Here is a 17,909-nt window from a genome sequence, read left to right on the forward strand (position 1 = left end):
CAAGAACATCCCTCTACAAAAAATTCACGTTAATTAATTAGTTAAAATTATTTTTAATATGTACTTAATTAATATCATAGGGATATCTTAACTAATTTAAAAAAGTTCAAAGATTAATTAAGTAAAAAATAAAATTCAAAAGGTGTCCAGTCAAAAAATTAAAGTTTAAATGAAAAAATTTCTGTTATTTATATTAAATAAAATAAAATTTATCCAACAAGAACAAATTAAGAGAGGGACATGGGCCCTAGGAGTGGGACCCACACATCCACCCTTGCAAGTCGTACTCACTCATCCATCCCTATAAGCTTGTGTCATGCAATATATTATTGTCAGACACTATTAACATAACAAGTTTTAAATTTAAAGTTTTAAGAGATGTATTAATAATGAAAATAATATTATAAATAATTTTAAAAAAATTAAAAATTAATATTAAAAAATATAAAACTTAAGAATACTCCCGCAAAAACTTAAAATTGAAGGAGTGAATGATTAATTTTCTTGTAAAAATAAAATGAACATATAAAAGTTCCCTCCTTGTTTATTTTTAGATAAAGTGTATTTGTTATATTTTTAAAATTTAAAATATAATAAATGTAAATAAAATATATTTATTATTCCTTAGGCGCTTATAGTTGTAACCTTATAGAGGATTTCTTGAAAAATTGATGCTTTATAACAAATTTCTAACACCGATTCTCTCGTTCCCTATAGATGACCGGCTTTCTTGCCCATTATTTCGTCCAAATACTCAACCATCGGGCCCAGTCAGTGGACTTCTCTCTTTCTCTCTCTTTGATCTTCTCTTTAATGGGATCTGTAATGGTGATCCAATTCTATCCGTCCCCACTCTCAGAGGGTTGGATCAAGCGATTCTCAACTAGTAGTGTCTTCTTTTCTCATCTGGGTAATTCTTATATTTAGCCTCCTCCTTGCCATCATGGGGATTCAGCCGCTTCATTTTCTTCTCCTCCTCCTAAATTAAGGGATTTCCCTATGCTTTAATCATAACTATTCTATTTATCTATCTGGGTCCTGTTGGTTTCTCTCTATTTATATTGGGCTGTACTAATTGCAAGAATTAAATTAGATCAGGGTCAAATTTGAATTTGGCTTGTATCTCTTCAAGATATTATGAGGCTTATTTTTTCTCTCTTGTATAAGCTGATTGCTTGTACAACTCTCTCCGATGAATATATAATGCATTCAAAGCAATACAAAATTTATTGTTTAGAGTCTCTGTTTCTTCTTCTAACGCTAATAACGCACACTCTGCTTGATTTACCGTGTTTATACCCCATTCTGATGACTGCACAGAAGTTTGAAAACCAGTTCAACGATTCTCCATGTCTTGATGACAACTTGCAGATACCGAATGTTTTCTGTAATACACTACTAAGTTAAGGCTTTCCGGTGAAAATGCAGATGGGGCGGGTCAAGTTGAAGATAAAGAGGTTGGAGAGTAGTTCTAGCCGTCTTACAACCTATTCGAAACGGAAGAATGGGCTGATCAAGAAGGCCAGTGAATTGTCAGTGTTGTGTGATGTTGATGTTATCCTTATCATGTTCTCGCCATCAGGCAAGCCTGTGCTTTGGAAGGGAAAGAACAGGTGTATATGCTTGTAATCTCATTTCTTTTACTTACTGTGCTTTGAATTCCAAAAGTGGTATAGGCTGGTGCCAGGGCACCAAATTGAGGCCTTGGTTATAGAGAAATGTCTAGTTTTTTGTGAATAATTGATGTGTTAAGTTAGTTCCAAAATGTTCAAAGTGTGTTTTTTCCTCCTCTTGTCCGTAGCTTGTTACAGGAGAAAAATAGTTGTCTGTATTCACTATTGAATAAATAAAATAAGCGATTAATGAATATGAAATTTATCTGTTGGTGCACTCTTGAGCTTTAGAATTAGATAAATCTGACACTCAGACATGTAACGGTTGTTTCATAGTCCATGTAACATAGGAAAGACCTTTTGTACTATCTTTACCGCTGACTTTGTTAATGCTACTGCTGCCAATGGTAACAATGAGGTTGGTATGATACTAAGCCTTTTTCTTCCTCTGCCTTTTTCAGTAGCATTGAAGGAATTCTTGAAAGGTTTGCTCAGTTAACACCACATGAAAGAGCAAAAAGGTGATACCAGTATTTTCTCTCTTGGAAACCTGCTGTTTTGCCCATTTTGGTTAGATGTGATCATGAATTGAAATTGAATTGCCCTTTACTTGATTGAAACAGGAAGTTAGAGAGCTTTGACGTAAGCTGCTCTCAGTAAAATTCCATTCTTCTCCAACTATTTATTTGTTTCAATGTTTGAACATGTGGTATAATTACCAATTAGTCCTTCACATAGTGTTTTCCCTTACTCTAGGCCTTGAAAAGATCCTACAGCAAATCGGATCATACAGTTACAGTAGAAGATTTCTTTGGTCCAAGGTATCTGACAAATTGTTTTGGGACTAAGGCATATGAAATTTACTATATTATCCTGATATGAAACTATTCTTGCTCTATTTTTGTTTTTCTTGCAGTTATCAAACAATTGGGGTATGTATCAAAAGCCAGTTAACTGGTTCTTATTTTTTTTTTTCTGTAAATTGGGTTCTTATTTTCTGTAAAGCCAGTTAACAATTGGGTTCTTATTTTTTAAAATTAGTATATTTTGAGTTTGTTGATGGTGACAGTAGTAGAGACATCTTTTGCCCTTTGTAATTTGATTCTGACAGGATTTGACTGTTCAAGCAAATATGTTGCGAACTCAAGTTTCTGTAATCCAGAAGAGGCTCAGGTGATTTTTTCCATTTTTAATTAAAATGCAGTTCTTTGGTTCTTTTGACATTTGGAAAACATTTTGTATGATGCCTGTATCATATTGTCTTCTGGGTCTTTTCTGTTTTCCTTCTTCAATCATCCATATACTTATAGCCAATTCTTGCATTCAGCATTGTCTCCCCCTTCTTATGTCTTCCAACACTATCATTGTTATTTGTTATTTGTCATTTAATGCTACATTTATAGTCTTCTATAAGCCTCAGCGTTCTGCGTGTTGATTCTTTCTTTGGTGGATATGAATTTTGAGTTGGACTTTGTTTCGTTCTTTTGGTGGGGAAGGTTTTCACAGATTTGAATGGTTGATCATTAATTTGAACAATATTTATGTGAATATTTCTAAATTTAAGTTAACTTAAAAGTGTATCTCTAGTACTCAAGGCTCCACACTTTTGTCAAAGTAGAGGGAGGGTCATATTTTTGTATGTAACCTGGCCCTTGCTTTTCGAAAAGACTAGTTGCACAACTCAAATCCGTGATCTTTTAGTCACAAAGAAGCAACTTTACTATTGCTACCAAGACTCATGCTGCTCAATTTAAATTAACTTAAACAGTTAAATATTTATGTCAAATCATTTGTCCCGGACCATTAAAAAACCTCTATAATCAATTTATGGATTGAATTTTCAGAAAGATACAATGGTTTCGGTTCCAAGGATCTGGATCTATCATTGTGGACTATGAACTAAGATCTGGCACCATGGATTACTATCCTCAAGTTGTATAGTACCTGTCAGGCGGTTTATGTATGAAATATTCTGAGTAGATCTTTTATTTACTACATTTGATAATGAAATCCAAGGATCACTTATCACTAAAATACTGCTGAAAATAATCTGAATATTTAAGTTTGAAGATCTTGAATTTCTATTAATTAGAAGGAAAAAAAAACAAAAAAGAAGAATCCTCACGGACAATCCCACAACTTCGATTGTATCCCAATAACGAGGCAAGGCCCACTGATCGAACTGTCAAAGAAAAAAAGTCTCTGACTTGCTAGATAATGGACATGGATGAACAAAACTTGTCCTTGACTTTTCTTTCTATATTCTGCTACCCATCTAGTAGAATAAAAAAAATAAGTTCTGGAGATACTATGGGTTCTAAACAGCAAGTATCATCCTAGTCACTGTAATTTTATCCGACATTTTTGTTAGCTAAGATGGCCTGCTTTACCTAAATACTTACAGTTACCCTGGTATTCTTTAGCATAACCTATACAATGTTAGTATAGACACCTTGCTTTATCTCGTGCCCAAATTTTGCAGGTTCCTTATTGGCTTGGTTTCTGAAATATTCCTTTTATGTTATGGGTGTTACAACCAAATCCATGCTTTTGTTCATTGTTATGTTTTGGATTGTACAGTGATTGGAATAACCTCGAGAAGACCGACAGTTTAGAGCTTTTGAAGCAAATGGAAGATTATATCAGGGGATTGGTTGGTCAAATTCAAACACAGAAGGTATGCATCTGGTTTCCTTGTGGTAATTGTCACTTACCGTGCAGTCTTGTTATTTACACACTGGTATTGAGCACAGATAAGGGGATACCAAGAATAGGACTTCCCTAAATCTGTAGGGTATGGTATGATGGTGAGATCATGAAATTCTTTTTACCTAACAACCTGCGTCAGTTGCCTTGTGGGGTAGTGACACAATTTGCTATTTACTTATTAACAGGAAAATATTGGAAAGCAAAAGTCCTTGGCATTAGGGAACATTTGTAATCAGGTGAGAAATTTAACTAGGTGGGGCACTATTCTGTTCCTGTGAAACATGCTTTTAGACAGTCATATCTTGCAGTACCAAAATGGGATGCACCTATCCTCGAGTTTGGGTCTGGAGCAACAGGTCCAACATTTTTCATGGATCCAGAATGATGATAGTCAACACATGATCTCACAGATCAAACCAAGTGTGTGGTGAGTGATACTGCTATCAAGCTTCAAACTTTAATGAGTTCATGAACATTTTGTCTTAAGAAGTCATCAAACAATTCACACCATTGCTAGATCCATGACTTAGGATGAAAACTACTAATCGTTTCCATGAGTTGCAAGGAGAACTAGATATTCTCGAATATATATACCAGCTGCCATAAAATATTTTCTTTTCTACAGGGAAACAGAACTGTCTGGAGGTAACTCCTTTGGGAACTCTTCTGGTTACATTGGCACGGTTGAAAAGGCAGATATCTCTAGCAGTGGCATCCTGTGTGACTTGCTCAGAACTGAATCTTCGAAGAATGAGTCAATTGGCTCAAAAACTCAAACTTTCAGGAATGAGGTAAAAACAGAATCCTTGAGGAATGAGATGATGAAAACCGAGTTTTTGATAAATGAGTTGATAAGAAGTGAATGTGTGAGGAATGAGTTAACACGGGCTGAGTCTTCGAGGCTACAACTGTATGCGCAATGTACTTACCCACACCCACAGAATATCTTCCCTGACAGCAAATTCCAACCAGCACAGGATACCAACCTGCCACAAAGTAATCACAACTATTGTACTGAAGGTAAATCCGAACCTCCTAATTTTGGGTACAATTCAACCAGCCTTTGCGACTGGGCATCTTCATCTGGACCTTCTGTCACTGCATTTTTTGACCAGCGTCTCTACCTACAGGCAAGTGTCTTCCATTTGTTTTTGATTTATCTTCATGCACCTGATATACTTGCTCCAGGATCACCCCTGTATAATGTAGTTAAAACATTTTGATAGGTTTATGAAGAATTACATTAGGCTAAGGATGACACGGGACAAAGTTAATTCTGTGAATTATAATATGTGTATATATGTTAGTCTATGCTTATTTGGTTGTGCTTCTGATCAGGAAACCCTTTTACTAAGGGTCCAGTTCATTTTATTTATATTTTAAATTTTTTATTTCGTTTTCTCTTTAAAAAAAAAAAGAAAAGAAAAGAGAGGAAAATATCATTTTGTGTGTTCCCTTCTATTGATTTAAGTTCTAGGGACTAATCAGGCACAACCCTTTCATTAATCCATTCTCTAGTGACTGACCATGACCATATCCATTTTTGTGGAGGATTGGTATTTTTGTCAATATAAAAGAATTTGGGTAAATGGCACCCCTATAGTTTAATGAAAATATAAGCAACACCTATGTTTAATGAAAATATAGCCGTTAGTTAACTGCTATAAGTCTAAAAATGCCCCCCCCCCCCCCCCCCCCCCCCCCTCTCTGGTTTAGGAATGGCCTAACTAGATGGGGGGTTTGTGGGGGATTGAGATAAGATAGTCGATTTACTCAACTTTTAAAGGGCACATAAAGTCCTTGTTATTTCTGAAAATAAATGCACAATGTCTATTTTCTATTTTTTAACAATAAATGACAGCGAACACAAAGTAAATAAAAATGAATACATAAAAACTGAAGACAAGAATGAGACTACTGGTCCTAAAACCTGAGCTTGCCGAATTGATTTGGGAGATATTGTTCTCCAATGCTAAAGGTCCCCCCCCCCCCCCCCCCCCCCCCCACGAAGCTAGCTATCAGCATATGGATACATTTCTATGATTTGTCTCAACAGACTTGACATAATGGTTTCCCTTGTGGTGGTATCTATTGGGCAATTAATTTGCTTATTTGCCTGTTTCCTCTCAGTAACATTATCGACCGGATCGTCGTCTTGTAGCTGACAAGCTCAGTCCCTGACATGCCAAGTCGAAGCTGCTCGTCTACCCCTATCGTCAAATCTTGTCGACGGTTTCTCAGCGATGGCAGGAGGTTGGTTGTCTTTGAGACTTGTAGAGCCGACACAAGAACTGCTATCCTAAGTCGATTGTGCTGGCGGAATGGTGCTGATCCACCAGGTGAGGGAGGCACCACCATTTCTGTGAGGCAGCGGCATCTCTGTGTACAACATTTTGAGTAATCACTCTCTTTTTGGTCTTCTGTTGTTTATAGCTTAGCTTTTACATTCCATTCCAGACAATTTTGCCAGTGTTTTTTTTTGTCTTCTTTTATCTGTCTTGTGTTCAGTTCAAAGTTAAACACAGGAAAGATTTACTTGCTTCAAACAACAGCGCCATTGTCTTGTTGCATTATTACTTATCCCAAAAGATGAATCGCTCACCCTAGACGCCCCCATTGTTGCGTTATTATTTATTTGAGAATTGGACCAAACTGGTCACTTAGCCCAAAATGAGTAGAATCGGTCAACAAACAAATTGATACGACAATTTTATGTTTAGATTTTGGTTTCATTTAATTAGAAAAGAAAATATTTTTTAATTTTCATGAAAAACAAAAATTATCACTCTTAGAATCAGTTTTGTATAAAAAATAGATTAAAACATATTTTAAAGAGTTATATTATAAAATAAAAAATGCAATATGTCAAACAAAAAAAAAAAAAATTCAATTGGTTGAATGTGACATTCTCCATGAAATTTTCATAATATTAAACACACCATAAATTCCGCATAGCTCGAATGCTAACACTATTTGGACCGAACAAATTTAAAACAACTTAAGATTTCTCAACCGATAAAAAGTCAAATCTATATTTTGTTATTTTATTTTTATATTTTTTTATATAACTATTCAAAATTTTCATTATTTCAATTACAACATCAAACATACATTTTCAATTACACCATTGAACTCTTTTACTTTAATTTTTTTTTTCATGTAAAGACTTAAATTTTTTATTTTTTTCAATTCTTAAACCTACATTTTTAGGTCAATTTAACTTTTATATTTCAATATCAATAGTGTGTGACATATATCATTTTATCTTTTTTTAACATATGAAAGTACACAAATTAAATTAATTTAAAAATACATATATAGAGATATAATCAAAACAACAAAAATTTAAATTATCATATAAAAAAAATAAAATACAAAAATTAAATTGACTCAAAAATCAAGTTCCAAAGTATAATTGAAATAACAAAAAATTCAAATAACTATATAAAAAAAAACATAAAAATAAAAATACAGAGATAAAAATATAAATTCGATCACGACATAAGAATCTTACAGCTAGGTTAAGCCGTAACACGGTCAACCCCTGAACCCTGCAAGACGTTCATAGTAAGCCAATCTGAAATTTGAATCATCTGCCACCTGAGACAAAAATATCCAGCCCTAACAATAATGGCATATGTAACCTCTAGGATTGCATCAGTGGTAGCAATATATGTGCTCTTCAGCCGCTAGCTATCAAAATCTACGATAGGGGTTCAGCTGGCTACTTGCAAGCAATTCCATATATATGAGGGTTTACGAGCGTGGCACTCGACAAGAAAGCCGTGTTTATGTCAACGTTTGAGAACCCAGCTTCAAGTATGTGTTTTCCTGTTTTCCTGGTAAGATGGCACCCGTCAGATACCATCTGCTGAAGGGGGGTGAGAATACCCTGCACAAATCTGAGAATCGTTCCATCTGCACATAACGAAACACAAATTACATCTGTTAGGTTTAACATAAACCAGAAGGAAAATGGAGTCTGAAGTCGAGTATAACACGGTTGCATCTAGTTCTACGGTACCAAAAAGGAGAATCAGTTCATTAACCTTTTGCAGCTACGTGCTCCACAAATATGAAAAGTCCACCTGGTTTAAGCACCCTCCTCACCTCTGAATTCACCAGCAAGTTGAAAGTTAGCAGGTCAGATAAAGATCACAATGAAAATAAGTCCAATTATGCAATGGATAATTAGGTCTGAATTTCTATTACTAAGTAGGGACAACAAACAGCAGATGCCATGAACAAAATTTCACTACCCAGCTCTACTTTTGACACATTCCTATCAAGTTTTAATCTCTCAACCAACTTTCTTGGCCATTGCTTGGCTGCTTGGAAATCACATTACAATGCATGCTAAAGATTTGAAACCGACTTCAATTCAATTATGTACTGATGCTGGCTACCCTTAAGACATGAGGGAATCTAATAGCCTTCCAAAAGATACAGCCATCAACAGGGGACCTTTCGGGATTAAGGCCTGTGATTTTATTTGTTATATTTATTGTGCTGGCTCTGGACTTTAGGAGAGCTGTTGGCCTGAATTGTCATTGTCAGAAACTCATGACCTAGAATATTCAACTTGTGAGATGAATTTTTCTTTAAATGCCAAGAAACTAGAACGGGGTCATCAAACAGTATGAGGCAACAAAACAACACTGCGTTTCAGCCCATTATATTCCTTTAACCTTTCAGGAACAGTCAGTCATCCATCAACCTCAAAGATAAGTATCAGATCATATTTTTATGCAGTTTCAGGGTACCGAACTGATCAATTTCTTTGAAACTTGAGTGAGTAATAGGCCAAATTGATAATTGTTCTCAGAATCCCCAGTCTGACTCTTTCAACAAATTAGCCATCTATATGATGCTTTTCATGGCACATTGCTCTCCATGGTGGAAGGCTGCTCTGTCCTTTACCACAAATCAGGCATCTTTGGTACATGAGGCTCCCGGCTTTGTGAGACTTGGCTGAGAGTCATATTTTTATGTAGCCCAGCTGCTCCCTAACTCGAACACATGATCTTCTAATGACAAAGGAGCAAACATTAAATTGCTACCAAGGACCACCCTCTCTCATTTTGTGTAACTCAAAATAAATTTAGTTTTTTTCTCCCTATCAGTACTGGGTGTTAGCTCGTGAATCATAATCATACCTAGTGCCCAGGCACAGGCTGACATCAAAGATGGAGACAATATTCCATTCCACCAACAATAGGAGGGCCTATCGCTTCAGCTTGGTAGGCAATTACAAAGTTGGTGTGGAATAAAACCATAAATGTTCTATGGCTTGCACATACCCAGCTATAATATAAACATTGAGCTAGGAAACAATAAACTCCAAGAATCTTTTGTCAGCTATACATATTCATCTTCTCTAATTGGCTTTATCACACAACATCCTCAATGAAGTTTTTGGCAATCATGTCCCCTCAAATAGAATTAGCAACTTGATTGGGGTATTTAATTTTCAGTTTTATTGTTTTTTTTTTCTTGAAGGATGGAACAAATTCCTAGAAGAAATGAAGATGATAATGAACCATGCCAAACTGACTATAGATCATAATGCATTTTAAAGAATACATTCTCCCTTCAGCACTATGACATAGATGTTTTTTTTTCTTTGTTTTATTATTGTCTGAATAACTGGGAGATTTCTATCTACAACATCCTAATACTAAGTAGAAGTTATTTCAAGTCCCTCCCTAGCATATTATACATAATGAAACTAATAGGGATAGTACGTTTTTGTTACTTTTTTCAATTTTCTATTTTCATTTTCTGACAAGAAAACACACAAAATCATTTGCTTGAGTTCAGTTTTAAAAAAAAATGAACACAATTTTCATTTTCTTTTTGGAAAAAATTGAAACACCATAAAAGGTGTTTCTGTGTTCAGTTTTCATTTTTATTCACAACATCCTCTTTCTTGAGTGTCCCTTATCTTCCTTTCCTCAACCCCTAGTAGGAACAAAACTTCTCATAGACTAAAAGATTTTTGGGGATTAAAACAATTTGGGAAAATAAAATTTTGAAAAAAAAAATGTATTGCTGCAATTACTTTAGCTAACAAAGTCATTACAATCGATGCTAATTTTGTTATATGCTTCATTATGATTTTTGTATTGGCAACCGAATTGTTGTGACGGTTGAGTTATTAGTATATAGATTACTATAATTTTTTGGAATCGATTAAAAATTAACAACAATAAAAAAAATCAATAATAATTATCTACTTCCACTATATTGTAATACATTATATTGCATTAACATTTATGGTACTATTGATACTTAATTATTTTTAAAATAAATAAAACTAGATTCTATATCTTATTTTACAATTTATTTAATTTTGTTTGAAATTAAGTGAATTATTATATATATTTGATCATTATATAAAATAAACATAAAAAATTATCAAATGACATGTTCAATTTTCACTTTTTTAACAGATACTGGAAACTAAACACAAAAATATGAAAACAAAAACTAAAATCAAACAGGCCCTAGTCACCACATGCTAGACAAGGCACACTGGAGACAACATGAGTTAGATTTGTGGAGCTTCTTGAAGTTAATAAGATTGGAGGTGATGAAAAGCAAGATGAGATGTCATGGGCAGGCGCTTTAAGTAACACAAGTTGGGAGGAGAAGTTAAATTGTCTACCAGTACCAAGTAAAGAAGTGTAGACAGAATATATAGACTTCTAATATACTTGAAGAAGATGATCGTAAAGTAGCTGGCTGCATGGTTTATGAAAACATAATTGGAGGATGCAAGCTAAATTGATATTTTCCACTCAGGGCAAGGCCGGCCCAAGGCATAGGCCACTATGGCCTATGCCTTGTTGCCCCCCAAAAATTTGGGCCCCCCCGCATAGGCCACTATGGCCTATGCCTAGTTGCCCCCCAAAAATTTGGGGCCCCCAAACCCCCCCCCCCCCCCAACAGCAGAGAACAAAGCACCCCCAAAAAAATTGAGGCCCGAAAAAAATACCCCCCTCCCCCGAAGAAAAATAATCAGAGAACAAAGCACCCTCAAAAAAATTGCCCCCCGCCCTTCCAAAAAAAAAAAATTTGGGGGCCCCCAAAAAATACACCACGCCACCCTCCCCTAAAAAAAATTTATCATCGCCAAGGGCCTCACTGAGCCTTGGGCTGGCCCTGAGGGCAATGATTTTCAATGACTACAGTTCCCTAAATGAACATGAACCTGAATTTCAAATTAACTAATTCACCAACAAAACAAGAAACTGGGACTCAGGGTAGTCATATACCTTTCAGTGCCATGTCAACATCTTTAACAGAACATAGCACGAGTGACCCAACAACTGCATCAACAGAAGCATCACTTAATGGCAAAGCCTCTGCTACCTGCACAAAGTTCCCCATTCAATTTTCAGAGTTTATCAACTTTCTAGTTTAGTTCTTAAATTTCTTGATCAATAATTACACAAGTTAGGAGAGAGCCTATGGTTTGAAACCAAATACAGCATAAGAATAGGATAGGAATCACCAAGTGTCACAGAAATCTAGACAGAAGCATTGATACCATAATAGTCATTTCACAACTCAATTGCTTGAGTTTGTTGCATATGATTCTTTTCTTTTTCCTCCCGAAATTCTGAAAAAGTAAATATCTGATAATTGGTGTTCCACCTGGGGTACCATTTTCCATCTTTTCTTCTTTCTGGCAGTTGAACAAAGATGATTTAAAATTTTCTAATAATTCGTTCCCCAGAAATCTGGGAAACGTATAATTCATAAGAACAACTATCAAGGATATTTCACTAAGCATTCACTTATTCAGCTTATTGGAGTATGAAATAAGCACATGAAGCAAAAGACTGCTCTAAGTTATGTTGTAATGCCAATCATATAACCTACCCCAGGGCACATTACTAGTTTCCACAAATGAAACACTAGCCTGACAATAGTCATCACAAATTTGATTTGTATTGTAGTACTTTTACTGGCCAGTAAGAGATAGCAGCTAGTCAGCAAGATTCTTTGATTAAGCAAAATGGGGAAAGACCAGGACAAGTAAACACATTCATGAGAAAATCACAAGTGGTGCCAAATTAAGCAAGATAATAAAATCATCAAAAATGGTTCAGTCATTTTCTACAAGTGCAAAAAGGCAAGAATGAAGCATTAGGGGAAGTCATGGTTGTAGGTCAGTTGTTGAAAGTCATAATTCCAAAGAGTGAGTCGGTCCTTCAAATAACCACCTGCAACCTTCTTAACAAAGGTACATGTGGACGTACATCCTAGTATCTCCAATCAGGAAGGAAGGGAAAAAAAAAAAGCAAACATCATTAGCAACAATGTTAACAGCCTCGTGTTTTCATATATGACAAAGTAAATAATAAAGATATCCTGACCAAAAGTTGTAGATAGAGAACTACACAAAGGGGTCACAGAATCTAAGCAAATGAGCAAGCACAAGAACCTGTGTTGGACAAAGCAAAAAATGAAGCACCGTGACTAGAGAGAGAGAGAATGATCAAAAGGATATGAATTTGATGATCCAAATTGGACCCGAACCCTCCAATTTATAGAAGACTGTGGTACATTTTCATTACAAAACTATGGTACTCAATGGATTAGTGGTACTTTTCAAAATTTCCAGTGACTTATAGTTATTATTTTCATGAACACTACTGAAAGAAATATATATATAAATATATATACACACTATTTTGTTTCGTAGTATTCTCACTGTATCCATATCATTTTTATAAATTGCCATATCTGTGTCCATGTCTGTATTTGTATTGGTCCTTTTTAGATCTTACAAGGATAAGCATTGGCATTTATGGTCAATTCCAAATAATCTAATCCCTAATAGGACAAATTACCATTTTTGATAATGATCTTTCCTCCTAACCAGACTACTCTAAAGAAATCCAACACCTATTCATTAATGGCGCTACAGCAAAAGATCCATTCTAAGCCACCCAAGTGCCAGTTCCTAGTTACTTCAACTTCAAGTCATCAATTTTGGTTGAAGTAATTACTTACTCATTTAAGACAACTACCTTTGGGTTGCCACCTCTGCCCTCCACATAAAAAATGTCTTCCATATTACAAGGTGCATGTATCATGAGGATCAGATGCCACATATTAACAACAAAGATCAGCTTACATATAGAACTTATTCTGCACGTATATTTAATATATCTTTTCTTTGATCCTAAGAAGCTTATAACTGTGCTCCTTAGGAGAAGGATACCATGTTTGGAAGTTAATCAAGTTCAATGAAGTAGTGTCATATGCAAAAGACAACATACTGCTTGTATAAATTTAAAATTTGTTGGCTGTAGGCCTGCATCCACTGCTGCTTTCAGAGCATACTTTTCCATTTTCCGGTTGGGGTCTATCCCAAAAATATGGACACCACCATCAGAAGCATAATATTTGATATTTGGACCAGTCCCAATGCCAATTTCCAACACTGTCTCAGCCTTTCCTCTCAAGTTATTGAAGAGCTGTGACTTATAACCTGCAATCTGACCAGTGAACAGGTGCAGATTAGATGTACTTGCTTGAAAATGCAGTTACTAGAAGACAGGACACAATCAATATATATACATATAATGATGTTATCATAAAACTAGAATACTGACCTCCGCCTCATAAGGTTTTGTGCATTTATCCAAAACAGATGCATAGAACTCCTCGTACCAATCTGGCCTTGGAGGGTGAATGCTGTTCAGCATGGCCTGCATTTCGTATAATATGGCAACCAATGAATTGTCATTGATCCACAACATTCCCAAAAATAGTGCTCTTATTGTTCCTCTACTATCATTTACTACTAAGCAAGTCAACATGTTTGGAGACAAGTTTAAGTTTAAAAATAACCAGCCTTTTTTTCCACAATTAAGTGGGAAGCAGACAATCTGAGATGTGGATTATTCAAATTTGGCTCAGTAAATTAACCAGTTTCAAATTGCGGTCATGCCTTGCCAGGTTAAATTCAGTTGATCACAGCCTAACATGAAGTAACCAGGTTGTTTTGGAGTTTTTCTTGAAACTAAGAGCTTCTCAAAAAGTATTTAGGGATCTACTTGTCTTCCATAAATAAATAGTGATATACTACTCCACGCACCACATTGACTGCACTTTTGGGGATTGGGGAATGAATGAAGACCGGCCAACTGATTTTGTGGGTCTTACGTAACACAACCATTTAACAGAATTTCACAGACATCTGAACAATAACTGACTAGTTTGATGGGTCTAAGGAGACTGAGACCTGCCAACATGGTAATAGAGTCCCTGGAGAGCCAAATGCGCACAGAATTCAACCTGTGACTCTATGGCAGCCTTTTGAGAGGCCTCTGCAAGCCTAAAGGCATGGCTCAGTCCTCAGACAGGCCAGAGACACCTGCTTACCAAGTGAGCGGGTGTTCAGTGAGCCAGATGCTCAGGGGCCTAAGCGGCCTGCATCTGGACCAGGTCAGTGTCATCACGGGTTAAAGGACACCTGCTCACTGTGTGAGCAGGTATGCCTTGACAAGGCCTGCCAGACACTCACGAGCTTGAGTGCTGTGAGCACTTGGAGACCCATTCACCCAGTAAGTGAGTCTCCCCTAGCTCACTGGACTCCTGCTCACTCATTGAGCAGTGTACCTGGACTGTTCAAGGTCGGAGGCAGGACTCCCAAGAGGCTGCCAGACTCTCGCGGCTGAGTTCCGTGAGCGTTTGGATCACTAAAGACCTGATTACCATGTTAGCGGGTCACAACCCCCTTAGACCAGTCAAGCCATCCAGGTACTGTTTCAGATGTTAGTGAGATTCTTTCGGATGTCAGCGAGAAACTGTGAAATGTTGTGTCAGGCAATACCCGCCAAACCAGTTGGAAAGTTTGCGGTCATCCATGTCATCCCCCAAGGTCCACATCTCCAGTGAGCATGGTGATGTGCTGAGGAGTAGAATATTTATAATTATTCTGGGGACTTCCAAATACCTTTTCTGGGAAGCCCTTGGTTTTAAGAAAAACTTGCTGTTCTGTATTGTTGTAACTTATATGTGAAGCCAGTTTAGAAGTGAAGGAGTCTAGTTTGCTTCACATTGGGCTTGCAGCGATGGTTCAGGACTTCAATGAGTGGAACGCAAATTGAGCGCCAGAACCATTATCCTTCCTGTACAAGCTAGTTCGTCGTATAATTTTTACAAATTTAGTTGAGACTTCTAACCAAGCATAAATATCTACAGAGAGAGAGAGAGAGAGAGAGAGAGAGACCGTGGGGTCAGGAGGTGGAGTGGAATCGCTGGAGGGCGGAATAGCGAAGAGTGAGGTGGAAGCGCTGGAGGGCGGACTAGCGAAGAAAGAGGTACCGATTGCTTCAATAAAATGCCTTCGCCCGCAAGAGCAGAATCCAGAAGCGCATAAAGGGTCCGGCGACGGCGGTCGGCTGAGGTCGTGGTTTAATTCTCGGCAGCTAGGAGGCGAGTGGAACCCTCGTCGTCTTAGTCCTTGTCCGCCGCCGCCGTACACGGATGAGGTTGTCGTTGTAATTGTTGAGGTGATGGCTTTTGCAACAGAGGTTGTTCGATCGGGAAGGAAACCGGCGTTAGGGCTAAGGGAGAGCCCGGTTGAAAAAGAGTAAAGCGACAAATGAAGAGCCATTCTTGTGGCCTGGCCTGGTCTCAGGACAGGAAAGTACACAGCCTATGTGCCTGTCGGGTCTGTTTTATTGGTTTAGTTGGTCAAAAGGTGCACTCCCTCATCCCGGGCGTCCCAACACCCAATTTGATAGAATATGAAAAAGATTAATTATTGTGAACTAATCAGATATTGTGGCTAGATTCAAATTCATTGCGCATAAAGAGTCTCCCTCACTTTGGAGAACAGTACCCTTATACTATCGGTTGCAAGACTCGATTCTCTGTCTTGATCCAAAATTCATCACGAAAAGCACTTTATGCCCCTTTTTCGACCAATTGAGCTACCCATGCTGACATGTTTTATGCTGACATATTTTATTGATTTAGTTAGTCAAACTTTTGGTTGTTTTATGTGCATATCTAAAATTTTATTTTTTAGTTAATTTTATCTTTGTATTTTACTCTTTTTTTTGTGATAATTTAATTTTTTATTATTTTAATTATACCTCATACTTATATTTTTTAATTAATTTAATTATTGTATTTTGATATATAAAAATAAATAAATAAAATGAGATAAGTCAGTATTTTGAACAAAAACTTTATCTCTCTTTTTATTTCTTTCAACTTGCTCTTTATATTTTTATAAGTTTAGAATTTTTTTTATTAATAAATTTGTAAGCTTGCAAAGAAATTGGTGCTTGCAATTTTCCTTTTAGTTGATTCTCCCATGCTTATCATGTTTAGAGAATTTTAATATGTTTGGTGAAGAAAATAAGAAAGTATGATAATGAAATAAGACACGTATCGGTAATGTTTTAAATTTGACAAATTAACTAAAATTTTCATCCAAAATGATGACTCATATAATTTATTTTTATATGTTAAAATATATAGATTAAATTGACTTAAAAATATAAATACAATAGTATAATTAAAATAATAAAAAAATTATATGATTACGTAAAAAAAAAACATAAAAATAAGTAAATAAAAATATGAATTTAACCGTTCAAGTACCTATCAATTTTGAAAAGACGAAATTGCCCAAAACACCTGATAGTGATAGATTTCTCCTCGCTCTTGTTGCGATGCTATTTCTGCAACCGCCACAGTTGATGATGAATGGCTACAGAAAATTGATTATTTCAGGTAACTTAATGCCAACGGAGGAGGAGAACAGGGAGAAGAAGATAGAATGTACAAAGAGCGAGCGGCTGAAAAGACCATCTGTTTCAGTTTGTTAGCCAGGAAAGAAGCATGTGCTAAACAACCATATATTTTTCCAAACAGAGTAGCTTCGTCCATGAAGTTTCCAACTCATGGTTTAATTTGAGAGACAAGCAATAGACCAAACTCTGCTAATATTTGGGATAATCAGATGAGCTCTTTGAGACACCTATAGTTGTTGTCAATGATCAAATGGCATGGTGTGAAACCCCCCCCCCCCCCCCCCCCCCCCCCCCCCCATTGACATCCCACCACACATCTCCATTCACAAAAAGATATCTATTCTGTAGCATTAATCAGATAATTAAATAAACTGAATTGGGCACTCAAGTGGGTCTTGCTGGAGCACCAGTGCACCGCCCACGTGCCCAGAAGCTTGTCCCACAAATGAGCCAAACAAATGCTCACCTTATATATCGAGTTCTCAATCCAGCAAAAGCTAGCCATGGGGAAAGTGGGGGGGCAATGAGGGATCCGATTTTTCAAGATTTGAGGGGAAGCCATTTGGGGGTTTGGAGATTGAGATTATGAAATGACTTTATAGATTAATCTAATTTAAGTATTGAAATGACTTTATAGATTAATCCTCAAAAACACTTTTTTTTTTCCTTATAAAAGATGAATCCACTTGTTCAAAAATTAATTTTTTTCTGCCACCTAATATGCTTTTTCTATAAATAAATTAGTGTTCATATAATCAACTACCTAACTCACTCACTTGGAACCCAAGTGTGGCAGCTG

At 36.3% G+C, this 17,909-nt stretch overlaps 2 protein-coding genes across 7 annotated transcripts; one reads left to right on the top strand and one right to left on the bottom strand.

The window, feature by feature from the left end:
• The first annotated feature begins 708 nt into the window (after positions 1 to 708).
• On the top strand, positions 709 to 6,871 carry LOC127787932 (agamous-like MADS-box protein AGL30). Of its 5 annotated transcripts, none has more exons than XM_052316011.1 (11): positions 709 to 910; positions 1,429 to 1,613; positions 2,075 to 2,134; positions 2,237 to 2,255; positions 2,370 to 2,434; positions 2,530 to 2,545; positions 2,725 to 2,786; positions 4,194 to 4,290; positions 4,508 to 4,558; positions 4,631 to 4,749; positions 4,948 to 6,871. In XM_052316011.1, exons 2-11 carry the CDS (start codon positions 1,429 to 1,431, stop codon positions 5,543 to 5,545), a joined length of 1,272 nt encoding a protein of 423 aa, XP_052171971.1. In that variant the 5' UTR covers positions 709 to 910; the 3' UTR covers positions 5,546 to 6,871. The 5 variants fall into 5 exon arrangements, with proteins under 5 accessions (XP_052171971.1, XP_052171972.1, XP_052171970.1 ...); XM_052316012.1 differs by lacking the exon at positions 709 to 910 and having other exon boundaries at positions 924 to 1,613; positions 4,948 to 5,452; positions 6,453 to 6,871; XM_052316010.1 differs by lacking the exon at positions 709 to 910 and having other exon boundaries at positions 924 to 1,613.
• An 866-nt stretch (positions 6,872 to 7,737) lies between these two features.
• On the bottom strand, positions 7,738 to 16,013 carry LOC127789274 (uncharacterized). 2 transcript variants are annotated; one of them, XM_052318142.1, is made up of 7 exons: positions 15,574 to 16,013; positions 13,952 to 14,047; positions 13,616 to 13,834; positions 11,875 to 12,012; positions 11,600 to 11,696; positions 8,372 to 8,434; positions 7,738 to 8,240 (listed from the first exon to the last, which is right to left on the bottom strand). In XM_052318142.1, the coding sequence occupies exons 1-7, from the start codon at positions 15,958 to 15,960 to the stop codon at positions 8,047 to 8,049; spliced, it is 1,194 nt and encodes a 397-aa protein (XP_052174102.1). In that variant the 5' UTR covers positions 15,961 to 16,013; the 3' UTR covers positions 7,738 to 8,046. The 2 variants fall into 2 exon arrangements, with proteins under 2 accessions (XP_052174102.1, XP_052174103.1); XM_052318143.1 differs by lacking the exon at positions 11,875 to 12,012 and having other exon boundaries at positions 15,574 to 16,011.
• Positions 16,014 to 17,909: the final 1,896 nt, after the last annotated feature.

This window comes from Diospyros lotus, chromosome 13 (assembly GCF_014633365.1).
Source record: "Diospyros lotus cultivar Yz01 chromosome 13, ASM1463336v1, whole genome shotgun sequence".
In the NCBI taxonomy this organism is placed as follows: domain Eukaryota; kingdom Viridiplantae; phylum Streptophyta; class Magnoliopsida; order Ericales; family Ebenaceae; genus Diospyros; species Diospyros lotus.